This window comes from Micromesistius poutassou, assembly GCF_964030765.1.
Source record: "Micromesistius poutassou genome assembly, chromosome: 14".
NCBI lineage: Eukaryota > Metazoa > Chordata > Actinopteri > Gadiformes > Gadidae > Micromesistius > Micromesistius poutassou.
This window is the reverse complement of record NC_140284.1, coordinates 6,267,218-6,282,502: the sequence shown is the minus strand read 5'-3', so window position 1 is coordinate 6,282,502 and position 15,285 is coordinate 6,267,218. Positions and strand designations below refer to the sequence as shown.

Here is a 15,285-nt window from a genome sequence, read left to right as displayed (position 1 = left end):
GGCCCCCTGCATACACACCCTGGGAAGTACAGCTCAGTGGACTAGAGGGATGGGATATCTAGATGGCCAGATGGACAGCTGCAGACTGTGCCTCAACAGGCCACGAAACAGTGGGACAGAACTTCAAGTCTTACCAGATATCAGATCAACTACCTTACCGGACTGAACACACATCTCCTTCCCACAATAATATAAAGAAAAGCTTTTTATTTTTTGAAACACCTCCATGAACTTCCTTGGGCCAAGCAGTGAAGAGACACACAGACTCTGTTGAGGCTATCCTGGCCAACACTTAGGGGAATGTAATGCCTTGTTGCAGCAGTACTTTATATGTGAAGCAAAGATACTTAGAGATGTGAATTTGCGAATGTAATCTGCTTTTTTTATTACACATTTTGGGTCATGTAGCTGCTATTGGATGGACGAATGGATATCCTTGATTGAATGATTTAGTATCCTATTATGAATATAATTATTTATTTAGCTTTATTTATCTCCAGCAAATCTGGTGTGCTAATACTTGAAGGAAGAACAACGAAAGTGTATAGACAATTTATAAATTAGTAGTAAATTATTATCATAATCTATTACATGTTGTTGTGGAGTACTGTATGTGAAAGACCTTGTGAATCTGGATTGTATGACATTTAGTTTGATTTATATATGAATTATGACGAAAAAAGCAATACAGACACATGACTCATCGAGTTAAACTTTGATATGATAGAAATTGAGATCAAAGCACTATCCATCCACTATCTTCATTTAATCATCCAGCCGATTGTTCTTATTTCCTGGTTGATCTTGTTTGCCATCCTGGAACCCAGTGAGGACAAACAGTGAGGGTGAACATGCCAGCTCCTTCCAGTCAAAACAGAAGTACAGAGTCCAACTGTATAGCTCTCTGAATGCTGACGTCACATGGGAAACTTTCCAACCGGATCAATTGAACCCTTCGGATATCCTCCATTTGGTAGTTGCAGCAGTATTACAAGTGATGGTACATCCTACGACTATTCTAGCAGTATTATTACTATTACTACTATCACTATGCCTACTAGTAGTGGAGAGTATTAAAGTGGAATTAGTTTCAGCCTCAGTTCAGCCTCAACTATAGGACCTTATCTCTTAAGTGCTCTTAAAACCTAGTGGTTTTAAGATGATATTGTTGAATTAATCTCATTGGAATCTCCTTCATTTAAGAAGGGTCTGTGAGACTTGTTTGCCCATTGTTAGCACATTCAGCAGGAGAGATGGAAACGAATGTAGCATTCTGGTTCAATGTTTTCTTTTGCATCATGACATGCGTACACAAACCCGTCTAAGAGGATATGTGAATGGGATCTTCAAAAGCAGTTTATGTCATAAAAGGATCATAGTGTATGATATGAAATTATATGAAATATTACATAATGATATACAGGATTTACGCTGTTGTGACCACTGGATCCAATGGAGATCTAGTTTGAGCCGAAATGGGTTTTGCTTACAGTAATGCTGTTTTCAAGATAGCAGATGTGTTAAATGTGTAAAATTACGTATATATATATATATATATATATATATATATATATATATCTCAAATAGAGGGTGAAGAGACAACGGGAAAATAATACTATGAAACGTTGGTGGCATTGGCTGCAGTGAGAGTTCCTAGAGACAAGGGGGAAAGGTCAGAGCATTGATAGTGTGTTACAGATTTAGGAGAGATATGGTTGACAACACAAAACTAAAGACCAAGTGAAGAGAAAACGTATAATAATATCTAAAGACATAATTCATCATGCTAATGTAAAACCGAATAGTCTCACAAACCCAGATTGCCTTACAATACAATAATCCTACGTAGAAACACCTTAGAGTTAAAGAATGTTTTTCGATTATCATGAGCCAATGCCATTAGTTATAAGCTGAATTTATACAGTCAGATATATTGGGGAGATTTTTACTGTCAATGTTGGACAGAAAGCTGTCTCTATATGTATAGAGTCACAGGAAGGTTTAGCTAATCAGGGCTAGAGAATGCAATTAAAAAAGGAAGACATTCGCGCAAACACACACACACACACACACAATTACAAATATACCCTGTCCCTCTGCAGATTATAACAAATATGAAATGCTGTTTGTTTAGCATGTCTTTCTGCTGAGCAATGGTAGGCTGCTCTTTTGTACGAAGTACAAGTATACTTATAATTCTTGTATTTTTTATTTTTCTATGATTTCCAAAGAAATGTTGTAGATCTTGCACACTGAATCTGTTACAGCAGATATGTATTTGCGAATAAAGGTGAACATTTATGGTGGTTGAACAGTTCGCAGTGCGCTTTTTGTTGTAATCAAATCAAGCAGACATCTCGTGTTATAAGCTTATTCTGTACTGCAGTAGGATGCTGTTTAATATAACCTATATCACTGAGATAACACATTTTTATATTTAGGTATTAGTTGCATAATATTTCCAAAAGATAATTGTGCTCTTACTGATTTTGTCCTCCCTATATATTTTATATATTTTTTTTTATTTAGGCCTATAGTATGTTTGCCTCACGGGGGCACTGTTGGGCAACTAAATAGCTCCTAACCTCCGATAGAACTTAGTGGGACAACCGCTGTAGGCTGTACTCTACCGAAAACACACCAGTTGTAACATGTTTTTGAGTGTCCATGTGATCGTTGTAGTTGATTGGTGAAACAGACATTAATCATTATTTACTTTTGATACTGACTGTGCTTATTCTTGGACCAGATGCCGAGGGTTTCAAAGCACTTAATTCTTCCAAATAGGATTAGTGTGTCTGCTCAACATAGGAGTCTGCCCAGCAACACGTACCGCCATCTCTGTGTGCATGTACAGGTTAAAGAGTTGCATGCTGTGGGAAAAGGGTGTAGGACTGTTGTAGCTATACTAGATTGTTCATCGATTCTAATGGGACTGTTGGATAAACTGTCATTGTGGCTGGGCCTAAGGAAGAAAGAGGTGAATGTCCTGTGTTTGGGACTAGACAACAGCGGCAAGACTACGATCATAAACCAACTCAAACCCACTAATGTAAGTAGGCCTGCAAATAATTATCGTTAATTATCGCAAATGAATATTCTTGTATCTTGAGAGTGACCCATACAATGAACACCATGGGATTTTCCACTGTGTGTTTTAACTGCGACCATGCACCGATCGCTTACTACCACCATTCGAGTCAATTAAGCATTTTATCAGATTATATATCGTCACAACTTTACCTACATTGGGACAAAACATGACGTCTGTCTGTCGTATGCGTGCATGTGCGTGTATGTGTGTGTGTGTGTGTGTGTGTGTGTGTGTGTGTGTGTGTGTGTGTGTGTGTGCGTGTGCGTGTGCGTGTGCGTGTGTGTGTGTGTGTGTACAGACACAGGCACAAGATGTAGTTCCAACGATTGGTTTCAACATTGAAAAGTTCAAGACTTCAACGTAATTATTTCTATTTTCTTTGAATGTAGGCCTATAATACATATTCAACTATATCTCTTCATCAGTTTGTTACATCTGTCTGTTTTAATTTGTGTGTGCATTTCTGTGTGTGTGTCTCTCTCTCAGCCTGTCTTTCACAGTCTTTGATATGTCTGGTCAAACCAGATACAGAAACTTATGGGAACACTACTACAAGTATGATCCAGACACAATACACGCATGGTAATAGACAGTTTGGAAGACAACTGGGCTTTATATTATATTTTATTGTATTTTACAACTAGAGAGAGCCAAGCCATCATATTCGTTGTGGACAGTGGGGACAAATTGCGAATGGTTGTGGCCAAAGAAGAACTTGACACTCTTCTTAACCACCAAGGTACGCGAAAATGTGTATGTATGTTTGTGTGTGGGTGGGGGGGGGGGGGGTTTGTGTGCATGTGTGTGTGTGTCTGTGTGTACGCCATGGTGTACACCTGCATGTGTGTGTGTGTGATCCATGCGTGTGTGAGCGTGCACGCCTGTGTGTGTGTGTGTGTGTGTGTGTGTGTGTGTGTGTGTGTGTGTGTGTGTGTGTGTGTGTGTGTGTGTGTGATCCATGCGTGTGTGCTTGTTTGTGTGTGTTTGTGAGTGTCAGCTGGGTATTTGATGACTGACAGGGTGTTTGTGTTGAGTTTACTGAATTTCCCTTCAGGAATTCATGGTTGATTCCTAACATGCCCCCCCCCCCCCCCCCTCTCTCCACTGTGTTGTTTAGACATCCGGAGCCGCAGGATGCCTGTATTGTTTTTTGCTAATAAGATAGACCTACGAGATGCCATGTCCTCGGTCAAGGTGTCCCAGCTGCTGTGTTTAGAGAGCATCAGAGACAAACCGTGGCACATCTGGTAGGGATTTCCTGTTATCTCATTTGTATTGTTGTCATTGTTGAAATACAAGACTGACAGATATGCATGCATACATGAATACATACACACATACCTACCTACCTACCTACCTACATGGACATGAACATACGTAAATATGGATATCTTCCACTCTTTCAACAGGAAGAACATGCACTATGTGAGAATTAGATTATCAATCATCGCTGCGATAGCGGCAACTGACCCGAGACGTACCCCATAGCGATAGGTGGTAGTTGGATGTAGATGTATGCAAGACTAAGAAGACAGCTTATTCAGTCCCCTCAGAGAAGAGATAATCATTTGTACCCCTATTGAGAACTGATCATGGCCAATTTGTCTAGGAATTATAATAATAAGAATTTAATTTGTCTTTAAGGATGTAAGGATTTAAGAAGATGCACGTAAGATAACGCTGAGCAAGGATCAGGAATCATTAGCTTTATTTTCATACGGAAAGAAGTAAATCAGTTTGGCGATCTGTAGTAAATCATATATATATATATATTGTATATAAGCAAAGCTTACGAAGGACGATACTGTGTATTAACGGGATTGGTAATGCAGAATGTGGAACCTGTGTGGAAGAACAAGGAGTGGTTGTGTAAAATATGCAAAGGCCTTTGTGCCCCAGCAAGTCTTATGTAGTGCTGGAATACTAGCTTATTTTAGGAGAGTGTTTCTGACTTACACAGGACAATGCACTGTGTGTTAGGTTATCAGTAAAGGAACACATGTAGTAATTGAAAGTGAATATACTGTATAATGATATGGTAATGTGAGATCAGGAACACAGAAGCACCCCCACACACACTCATACTCACATACACACACTCATACATATATGCATAGGTGGATGAAGAAAACTTTTAATCACATATCGGTCCAACTTCATCAAACCAGAGAGCCCCAGTAACCTTTTTCTGTACAACCAAGATGTTCTTTAAATAGGACTGCCCTGTTCCATGGTGGATTTTTTCAAGTTTATAGACAACTACAAAACATAACATTTTTTGGAGCAAGATAAACTCAAACTTGTTTACTTGAATCCTGTTACATCCTCTCGTGTTATTTTAAACTGGAAGTTGGAAACTGTAACTGTACATTTCTACCACTAACAAGTAACAAGCATTCTTTATGTTTGTAGTTAATCAAACAATATGTTGATTATATTTTAGAAGAACCTTCGAATGTATCTTCTTTTCAGTCAGAATTTCTTATTTTATCATGTTCTCCTTTTGTAATATTTGTACCGCTTTTACCAGCATGCCTGGACACCAGTGTGAATATTTAATAATAACAAATGAATTAATGTAATAACTATTGCTGATTTATACCCTCTTTGCACATGAAACAAATAGGAGTAGGAATTGGTTTGGAGCCAGATATGTTATACTCCCAAGACTAGAGAAAAACAAGGAAGAGAGTAATTGTCATCAACATGGTTGATGACAACTCATTGAAATGTATCTTTCAGTGCCAGTGATGCTGTGAAAGGAGAAGGCCTACAGGAAGGAGTGGAGTGGTTACAAGGTACTGAATATGCATTTTTTGTTTTGTGCATGTGAGGGAGTACTTACGCTACTTCAATGTTTATAGGCCAAGAAAAAAAACATTGTGCCACATGAACTGATCATGAAAATGTCAATGTGCTTTGTTACCATTTAAAGTAAAAAATGCATTTTTGTTTTTCTACAAAACCTCAAGAACAAATAACACAGTAAGTATCACGTTGATACATGATTGTTGTGGTGGACTGTGTCGTGGTGTTACAAGTTTTATAGAGCTTATGAAAAAAGTCCAACTTAATATTTAATATAAATCAAATGCATGTCTTCAAAACTTTTCCCTCCTCTAGATCATATCAAAGCAATGAAGAAGTGAATACCTAAGATGGCCATGGCATTCAACCAAATAAACTATTCATCGACCAGCCAGTGTATCAGCCACATTTAAATATAGGTATTTACTTACTGAATTATATATAAGGGAAAGGATGGTGAAGATATTTAATTAGTGTTTATGTTTTAAGAGATATTTAATTTAATGTTGTTAATGCAGGTAAAATGTTTTGTGATTCAATGTTTTGGTAAAGTATAATTATGTGAATCTTTATGTATGTCGCATAATAAATGAAATCGTGAAGTGGTGTTTCTTTAAAATGTCTAAGATTATTTTATATAGGGATGTTTCAACATTTTCTTGACCTTTTATTGTTAAATTAAATGACAAGAACAAGAGCAAACACTAAAACATGTAATGTATTACACAAAAATTGATGTAAAAAAGGCTATATATATTATATGAAATTGTTAAAATATATACAATAGTTTTTTAAAAAACAAGATTTATAAATCTCTATATATGTATAAATAAATATATATATATATATACACATACACTGAATAAATATATAATAAATATATGCTGTCTCAGAAATTAGGCAATATTATAAACTATGTCCATGGCTAAGGTACTTAACATATTATTGAATCCCTCAATCTAATTTGCATGGTTCATTCACCCCCTTAACCATGACTTCCTGCTGACATTTCCTCCTGAATGAACGACCCCACCTCTGAACTGCTAGCGTTACTCTTTGAGGAACATGTGGAGTATCTCTGTGTGAAAGTGTGCACTGGAGCCGAGGATGGTACACAGGGTTTGGAAGCTCTCCAAGTCCTCCTGTGGGTTTCCTAGGAAACAGATCAGTTTTGCCCGTCAATACATGTAAGGCGTTGATCCATGTTCATAATCCATGTTTCTCTTTACACAAATTCAGAAGCCCTAAAACAGCAACCTTCTGTTCCATAAGAACCTTCATTTGTAAAGATTCAATAACACCACATAATTAAAAAAAAACGAAACACTACAGAATTTAATTATAATAGACTTATAAAAGTCTTTATAACAATAACGGTCTACCACGACCACTGGTGGGACAAATAACACCTGCATTAGAAAAAAGTAATGTTATATGGGCAGAGAGAAGTTATCAGAATCAGCTTTGATACATTTATTTTGCCTGGCTTTGGTTTCAAGAATAGCAAGGTTAATCTAATATCAAAATTAAATTTTATGATTACAGGTTTTTTTTTTTGTTGTGTTCCCCGTTCTACTTGTCTAACTTGTATAGATCCTTACGGAGACCCTGGTAGACCCTAACCCCACCACCACTTGCAGAATGGTTTGCATTAGATGACGACGATGATGGCTGGTTAAGCACATGCTATGCGTGCAAACCTGCGATTGGCTTATTAGTGTTACCCAGTCACCTGCTGATTAAGGGTTGATGTGACACACCTGTTTTCCCCTTATTCTAACTGAATTGAAGGGCCAATTACATTACATTAAGGAGAGCTGAGCCAAAAAAAACCTGAAAGCATGTTTTCATGTCAGATCATGGGGGTTTGCTCTTATAATAGATTCACCTGGAACAGTGTGGCAACTCACCTGCAAGGGAGGCCTCGTAGATCTCCATGGTAACCTCAGAAAACATGTTTTCTAGGCTTTGGATAAAGGACCACTTGTCAGCAGCAGCGGTGAAGACCTTGCATACCTGCTGAACCAGCGTCACCACCCAGCTCATGCAGTAACCATCCTTTTCACACACCTAAGTGAGGGACCACACAAACGCCGATGAAATTGGTCCAGAAAATAGCCACGTTGAAAAAATAAACATAAAATATTTGACATCTAAATATAATTATAAAACGGGTGGCTTAAATCAAGCGATCTGATTGGTTCCCAACTGTTGTATATTGAGCGTATACACACAGCTATGACGCCCGTTCAGTTTACATAGTTCAGTATCACTCCGCACCTAACTTGAACTGTTGTTTATTTATATATAAAAGCAATAGCATTGTTCACTGAAGCCTAAAAATATGTTGATTGCTGGAGAGGGTGGAAATGTTGTAAAGCAATAGGCACACGGTGAGTGAACTCGATAGTAGGCTAAATTGCCTGCAAACCAAGCTACCGTCTCTAGCCTAGCCTTCTCTCTGAAGGACGCTACAGTGTGTTGCATAGCAACCGCCGTACACTTTGCAGGCAGTCAGGAGGGACTACTTTTTTGTATTCGTTAAAAAAAATGCTTTTCCGACTTTCTCGCTTTTTCAAAATTGAGGGTGTCTATGACTTTCATTTCGCCATACTTACGTAACCGTTTTATAAAAGCAATAGATCACTTCAGTCAGTGGTATACGGTCATTATAGGGGGTCGCCGTCCCTCCGCTGCGTGTCGGGACGGACAACGCCCCTTAACTGTGGTATAATGACCGTATACCACAGCCTGTCGTGATCTATTGCTTAAGTATACATAGAATGGTTGGATAAACATAAAAGGAGGATGATATTGAGGTATTACGTCATGTACGCAATACCTCACGTTAGGTATGAGGCTTATACCTTATCTGTTTTGATCTGTATTAGGGAGGACATTCTTACCAGGATAAGATAAACAAGGAGTCTTGAAATCTCAAAGAGCCTTCCATTGTGGGCCTTGTTGGCCAGGACACTGTAACACAGAGTGGTGCCACACAGGACCAGCAGTCGGGCCACGTTCTCCACATGCCAAACCTGCGGCAGGACTAGGGCCATGTGGAGAGGGAAACACACACACACACACACACACACACACACACACACACTCTCTCTCTCTTTAGCCTATAGTGTTTAACAGGTCACTTGTTTCCTGAAGGTTCTCACATTTTTAGAAATATTCAAAATGGTATAAATATTCCCATTACATTAAAGGCAGTCAGACTGAATATTACATTAAATACAAAATAAAGTAAAAATCTGTGTAGTACAAAAGGCTGTTTCATATTAGTTGCAGTATTACTATTATTATACCATACAAACCCTATAAATAGTTTGTTTCTTGGGCATGTTTATTTATTTTAGGAGAACTACGAATATATACAATTGTAGCAGTGTGGAATCTAACTCTCAGTAGCAATTTTGATTACAATTGTAAACATTTTGTTTAGTGTGGTTACATGTTGTTTTGTGTCTTTGTCTGTAATGAGAAGCCAGGTACCCTTTATCTCTTCAAGGATGGCCAAGATGGTGCTAGTGTTCCAGTCTTTGAGCTCCAAGTCCGTATGAAGCAGGAGAACAGCCTTGGCCAGGTCCGAAAGGGCACTGCTTGACAGCACAGTACTTGTCAGCTGCTGCCAGCCAAGGGAACCTGGAGGAAGGGCAGAGGTTTAATGAGTTATACTGTAGGATATATTAGCCTTTGGATAAGAAAATGGCAAGCTGAATAAATGGTCACCTACAATCATGAGATGATGAAGTTGATCTTGTAAATTCACACCTAACATTAAAAGGGAAAATGTACACTTAATCTTTCTCTTTAGCTGACTCACCATCTGGTAGCAAGGGTCCGTACAGTATGAAGAGCAAACGTGCCTGGCTCACCATGGGCCAGGGCTTCAGGATTCGTGTCAGCCAAAACCCACATTCTTTGCGGCTTGACCATGGGTCAAGAAGAACCTGACGACAGAACTGTCTAATTTGCAGCTCTAGGTATCGACTTGCTCCTGCAAAGAGAGGGTTGAGGTTAAAACTGTATGAAGAATGCCCCATCAGATTGCTTTGGATAAGTGAATTTGCTGGCACTCAATATCCATACTTATTTAGTCATATTAAATGTACATGTTTTATCCAAAACAGACCAAATAAGGATCTTAAAGAAATTCTATAAAATATCTAAAAGATTAACAGAAATTAGCGTGAAGAGAGCAAGAGTGTCACTTATTATTTAATCAGTTTTAAGTTTTAATAAAATAAGGCGGTGCCCATATATGTAAGTCAATTGCTGCCCAGCCAAGGCCTGATATTCATTGTGAAGTGCAAAGTTTAATATCTGGTTTGTCTCAGAAGACAGGACTCCTCAATACAGTGACTTAAAGATGCTGTATGTACGATTGAGAGTTGTAAAGAGAGAATGAAAAGAAAGCAGAAGAGAACGAGACTTTGAAGATAAACAACCCAAACTAAGTCCACTCCCTTCCTACATTACTACAGAAGTTTTGCATTTCTCGCACATGTGATTGGCAGGCAAGTTCCTCATAATAATCATGGAAGAGATGCCTCGATTGGTCTGAAATGAGCCAGGTCCGGACTGAAATCTAAATGGTCTCATACAGAGAAAGGGGCGAGGTCATTTAGAACCGATATCCAAACAGCATTTCAATCACTAATAGCTGACCGATGGCTATGGCAACAAATGGCACACAAAGCTCTTAAATCTTACCTACAGCATTTAGTTATGCTGATTATTTTTGATTTATTAGAATGGTCAAAATGTCATATTGCATATGAAAATATTACTATCTGTATCTATCTGATTAATTTTATTGTTCTATATTCCCCCGACATGGAAAGTTTAATTTATACCCAGCTTAAACACTACATTATTCCGGTGTAACTGTAGACACCTGCAAAATATGTTCACACCTGGTTTTCCATTGACAACAATCTCCATTTTTCTTGGAAGGTTTGTGAGGTCGCACAGGAAGATAAACACTCTGTGGCATTCCAGCTCATTCCATCCTGCAATTAGGGTCTTAAAAGCAATAATGTAAAAGTTAGATAAATACTTAATACATATAATGTTCTTAGTATTGTCCACGAAAATGTTTTGCTCAAATGTAATCTAATAGAAAGAAAAACATGCAATGATGCAAGTGTTTTTACTAAAATAAATTGTCAATGGAATGGGATTGGTCTTCTGTATGTTTATGTATGTATGCTGGCTTTGACCTGAAGGAAGACACCATAGCTGGAGAAGCCAAGGCAGCTAGCTGCAGTAGGCTTACACTGCATCATGAAACATGGGATCTACAAAAAAATTGATTTGACAATGTTTAAGTCTATGTTGCATAATTTCTCTGGCGGACAAGTTGTATATATTGTTCAGTAAATTGTTGTTCATCGTGAACTAATTATATTACAGATAACAACCTCATCATGCCAATGTATCGTTACCTTTGAGAACTTTGTGTAGATAAATTTCAATCTGTCTTTGGTTGGTAATAACAAGGTGCATCTCTTGAACAACAAGCCTAGGCACAAAGGTGAATTGGGGAAATATAATACTCAAATATATAGATACAATTCATGCATTGTCAACTCTTTCACATAAAGTGTATGAGGAAAATGGTCACTTGGAAGAATACCATAGTCAACTTTATTGTGCATTTAAATACAAAATTTAGGCGTTCACATTCAAACTGATTACCTAGAGCTTTGTAATGTCGATAGGTAGATTGCCTGTCATCAGGAAATCTTGAGTGGTGAAAGTTTTGAGGGATCATTCTTTTGGTCCAGGCCAGGGTGGAAACGTGGTCTACAATATAGCCACTCATTGCCTTCGACACCATGCTGAAAACGCTAATTTCCAGGACTTCCAAACACACATATTTGAATTAATATGCCACTCAAATATAGATACCCCTAAATACAAATACGTGTTGTACCTTATTGCTCACCAGTGAGTCTTCGCAGAATCATGTCGAACACCTCGGATGGCAGCCTCTCAAAGAAACTGACTCTGTTTCTGCATTGACTTCGAGTTATCATGGTGCTACACGGTAGGGATGGAAAACATTGTTGGTAGCAAGTTGTCATTGCTACATCATAATGTATACTGAAATATTAAGATATCTGTTAAGGGGGAATACTTATTTGTGCCATACAGTATCTATAAAACAATACCAAACCTTTTCAGTCGCCGACGTTCACCCAGATTAATAACGACGGCTTCTCCTAGCAAGGTACAACTAGGTAGCTAAAGTATGTTGAATTTCGATTTAGCAAGCTAGTCATTTGAATTAAAAGTTTTTAATGGTCATTTTTTACGTAATTAACGTTAGTTGGTTTGTTTTAATATGTTTAGCTAACTGTGTTTCTGGACTGGTCCAAATTATTCACGTGCAATTTATTTTATTACAGCGGCGCGAAAAAGCCGTAGAAGTCCTACAGGAAGTATCTCGCGCCGCCCGGCTGCTTATCCCGCGCTAGTGCGCCACGGCGGACGTAACGACGTTCCGCATCTGCATTGATCTGTTCAGATCAATCCGCAAGACATTTCATATATATATATATATATATCACATAATTATTAAAGGTGTGTTGCATTCAATCAATCAAACTTTATTGCAGACTCCAACGTCCAGATAGACAAACAATCACATACATACATAAAACAGACAGTGTAAAAGGCGTTACATCACTTAATAAAGTCCTTATGCAAATTCAGTAAAAAAGGCAACTAATAAATAATAGCAGTAAAAAGTGGCATATAAAAACAGTGATAATACACTTCCTATAAAAGACACAAATACCAGTGTTTCCACATATAGGATTGGTATCTAACAGAACTACACCTTGGATTGGTCAACTGTATAATAAGATTATTCTGGGACCCCTGCAGTCTACATATAAACAGTAATAATAACAGTAATAATAATAAAACAGTAATAATCAGTCTTCTCAGAGTGGCCTGGAAGGTGTTTATCCCTAAATCACAAAAAATCTTGCTGGCACTACTACCCCTGGGCTTCTTGAGCAAGATTCTGAGACAGTCATTATACGCAACCTGGAGTTTGCGCAAGCTCTCTTTCTTATACCTCACCCAGAGGGGGGCTGTGTACATAGGGGTGCAGTAAGCCCACCCTGCCGTACCCCATTGCCAACTCTGAAGGGAGAGGATAAGATACTCCCCCATTTTACCTGCATAGTCTGCCTGCTGTACAAATATGCCAGGATACGTATGATGCTACCCGGAACACCCCTATGCTTCGTGCATTGTCATACAAATAGCGTATTTCCCTTTTGTATCCGTTCTTGATAGATTCAGGAGGAAGGAAATTAAATAGTTAATATTGGTAAATGCTTAACTACCCTTGGTGTATCCTGAGATATTTTAAGTAAGTTCCCAGAAAATGATCACCAATATTTGTGCTAATACAAACTGAGCCCAATATTTTTATTCAGTATTATTGTAAAAAAAAAAGCTTAACTAGACATGCTTTACCAATGTGTTGTTTGAGGCATTTCTCTCTCTTCTTGTAAATACTTAAATAGTTACTGTTGGTTAACCATAATCTGAAATAGCATGCGTGCATGGTTTCTGTGAATGTTTAATTCCTCTACATCGCACACCTCCCTTTCTGCAGAGCAGTGGACCGGGTAACAAATAGGCTGCCGTGGTTCACTGTCATTGGGGAACCAAGGGAACAGGTGAGGCTCAAAACAGCTTTCATTACTCACAGATACAGTCACCCGCACAGGAGAAAGAAGCTAAATAACTGAACCCTTTCAGAGATATTGTTACAGACATATCAGAGACAGCTAAAGAACAACTCCAAATCGGTCAATGGCTACAAGAACAATGGATTCCGGGATTATTTAGACTTAATCTTTTTATATCTTCTTACATTTTTGTGGCTGACCAACAAGCAAGAACAGAGGCCTTTGTGGCTACAATGGCTCTTCAGCTGCTTGGGTTCTTCCTGGGTATGCTGGGTTTTCTTGGTACAGTAGCAGCAACAGTGCTTCCCCATTGGCGCAGCTCCGCCTATGTGGACTCCAACATTATAACCGCCATCTCCTATATGAAGGGCCTGTGGATGGAATGTGTATCACATAGCACAGGTATTTACCAGTGTGAGCTGCACCGATCACTCCTGGCTCTCCCGTCAGATCTTCAGGTAACGAATACATCACTTCTGATACATCGGTGTACCTGGGAATACCGTCAAATATTTTCACCCACATTTTGTTTCAATTTGATATACATATATATTTTTCTTTCACTCTAGGCCGCCCGAGCACTAATGGTGCTCTCCTGTGTCACCAGCACCTTAGCTGTCCTTCTAGCTGTCATGGGGATGAAGTGTACTCAGTGTGCCCATGGCTTATCCACCAAGAATGCCCTGCTGTTGGGAGGAGGGGTTTGCTTCCTCTGCGCAGGTTTACTCTGCCTGATCCCAGTGTCATGGACTACCCATAGCATTATTCAGGACTTTTATAACCCCTTCCTGCCCAGTGCATTGAAGTATGAGATTGGCCTGGCTATTTATGTGGGATACACCTCATCCTGCTTCAGTCTGATTGGGGGCTTCACTCTCTGCTGGAGCACCAATGGGCAGCAGCAGCCAACGAGATACCCCCCTCCCCACCAAATGGTTGGATTTCCCTCATCAGCACCTTCTCTACCCCCTGCTGCCCTTGCCTCTGCTCCGTCCTACAGGCCCCCAGAAGCACTGAGGGGAAATGGTGTCCCCTCAGTTCTCTCTGTCTCCAGAGGTGGCTATAGGCTCAATGACTTTTACTAGATACTTACCCAAGGAACATGCTGATTTGCAGGTATATTATTACATAGGAATACATATTGACACTATTTCATAAAGGCTCCAGTCCTCACCACTTTCCGCTTATCTTTGATTTATGTCAGAAATCAACCTTGTTGGATTTGCATGAAGATGGATTTTGCATGCTTTTATCATGATGATTAAAGTATGTGCAAACACATTACCAGAAGGTGGCTTGTCCTCAATACGAATACAGAATTTCAGAAGGGCACCTAGAGCATACTTGCAATGCTGAACTGAAGAATGGCTGGAGTAGCTCATTCATCCAAAAAGATTCAATAACATGTATGTCATACTTAAGTTAGCGAATATTTCTCACAAAATTAATTGGAATAATAATAACTTTTGATGCAAACTAAATGTAATGTTAGTCAGGCCATGTGACGCCAACCAAAGAAATGTCTGAAGTGATGTAATGTCATGAAATTCAGTATTTTTGGACTCCAACATAAGCTCTCATTAACATATATTTAACCCTTATTTCATGTCTTTGGTTTTTCTGTTTAAAATTGTTATATGCTTCCTCTTTTGTCTGCCT

The 15,285-nt window shown here is 38.7% G+C and overlaps 3 protein-coding genes across 3 annotated transcripts; 2 read left to right on the top strand and 1 right to left on the bottom strand.

Annotated features, from left to right (window-relative positions):
• Positions 1-2,929: 2,929 nt before the first annotated feature.
• Positions 2,930-6,143, top strand: LOC311358787 (ADP-ribosylation factor-like protein 6; the record flags this gene model as incomplete). Its single annotated transcript, XM_084478904.1, has 7 exons — positions 2,930-3,052; positions 3,393-3,454; positions 3,581-3,649; positions 3,739-3,833; positions 4,212-4,341; positions 5,837-5,892; positions 6,136-6,143. The coding sequence occupies 7 exons, from the start codon at positions 2,930-2,932 to the stop codon at positions 6,141-6,143; spliced, it is 543 nt and encodes a 180-aa protein (XP_084335030.1).
• An 808-nt stretch (positions 6,144-6,951) lies between these two features.
• On the bottom strand, positions 6,952-11,952 carry LOC311358364 (F-box only protein 47-like; the record flags this gene model as incomplete). The annotated part of the gene is given in 11 exon segments (XM_084478373.1): positions 6,952-7,055; positions 7,813-7,972; positions 8,809-8,951; positions 9,404-9,553; positions 9,720-9,908; positions 10,828-10,923; positions 11,068-11,119; positions 11,122-11,211; positions 11,359-11,435; positions 11,612-11,776; positions 11,862-11,952. Coding segments are annotated over 11 exon segments (1,317 nt in total).
• Positions 11,953-13,859: 1,907 nt separating this feature from the next.
• On the top strand, positions 13,860-14,711 carry LOC311358786 (claudin-14-like; the record flags this gene model as incomplete). The annotated part of the gene is made up of 2 exons (XM_084478903.1): positions 13,860-14,084; positions 14,196-14,711. 2 exons carry the CDS (start codon positions 13,860-13,862, stop codon positions 14,709-14,711), a joined length of 741 nt encoding a protein of 246 aa, XP_084335029.1.
• Positions 14,712-15,285: the final 574 nt, after the last annotated feature.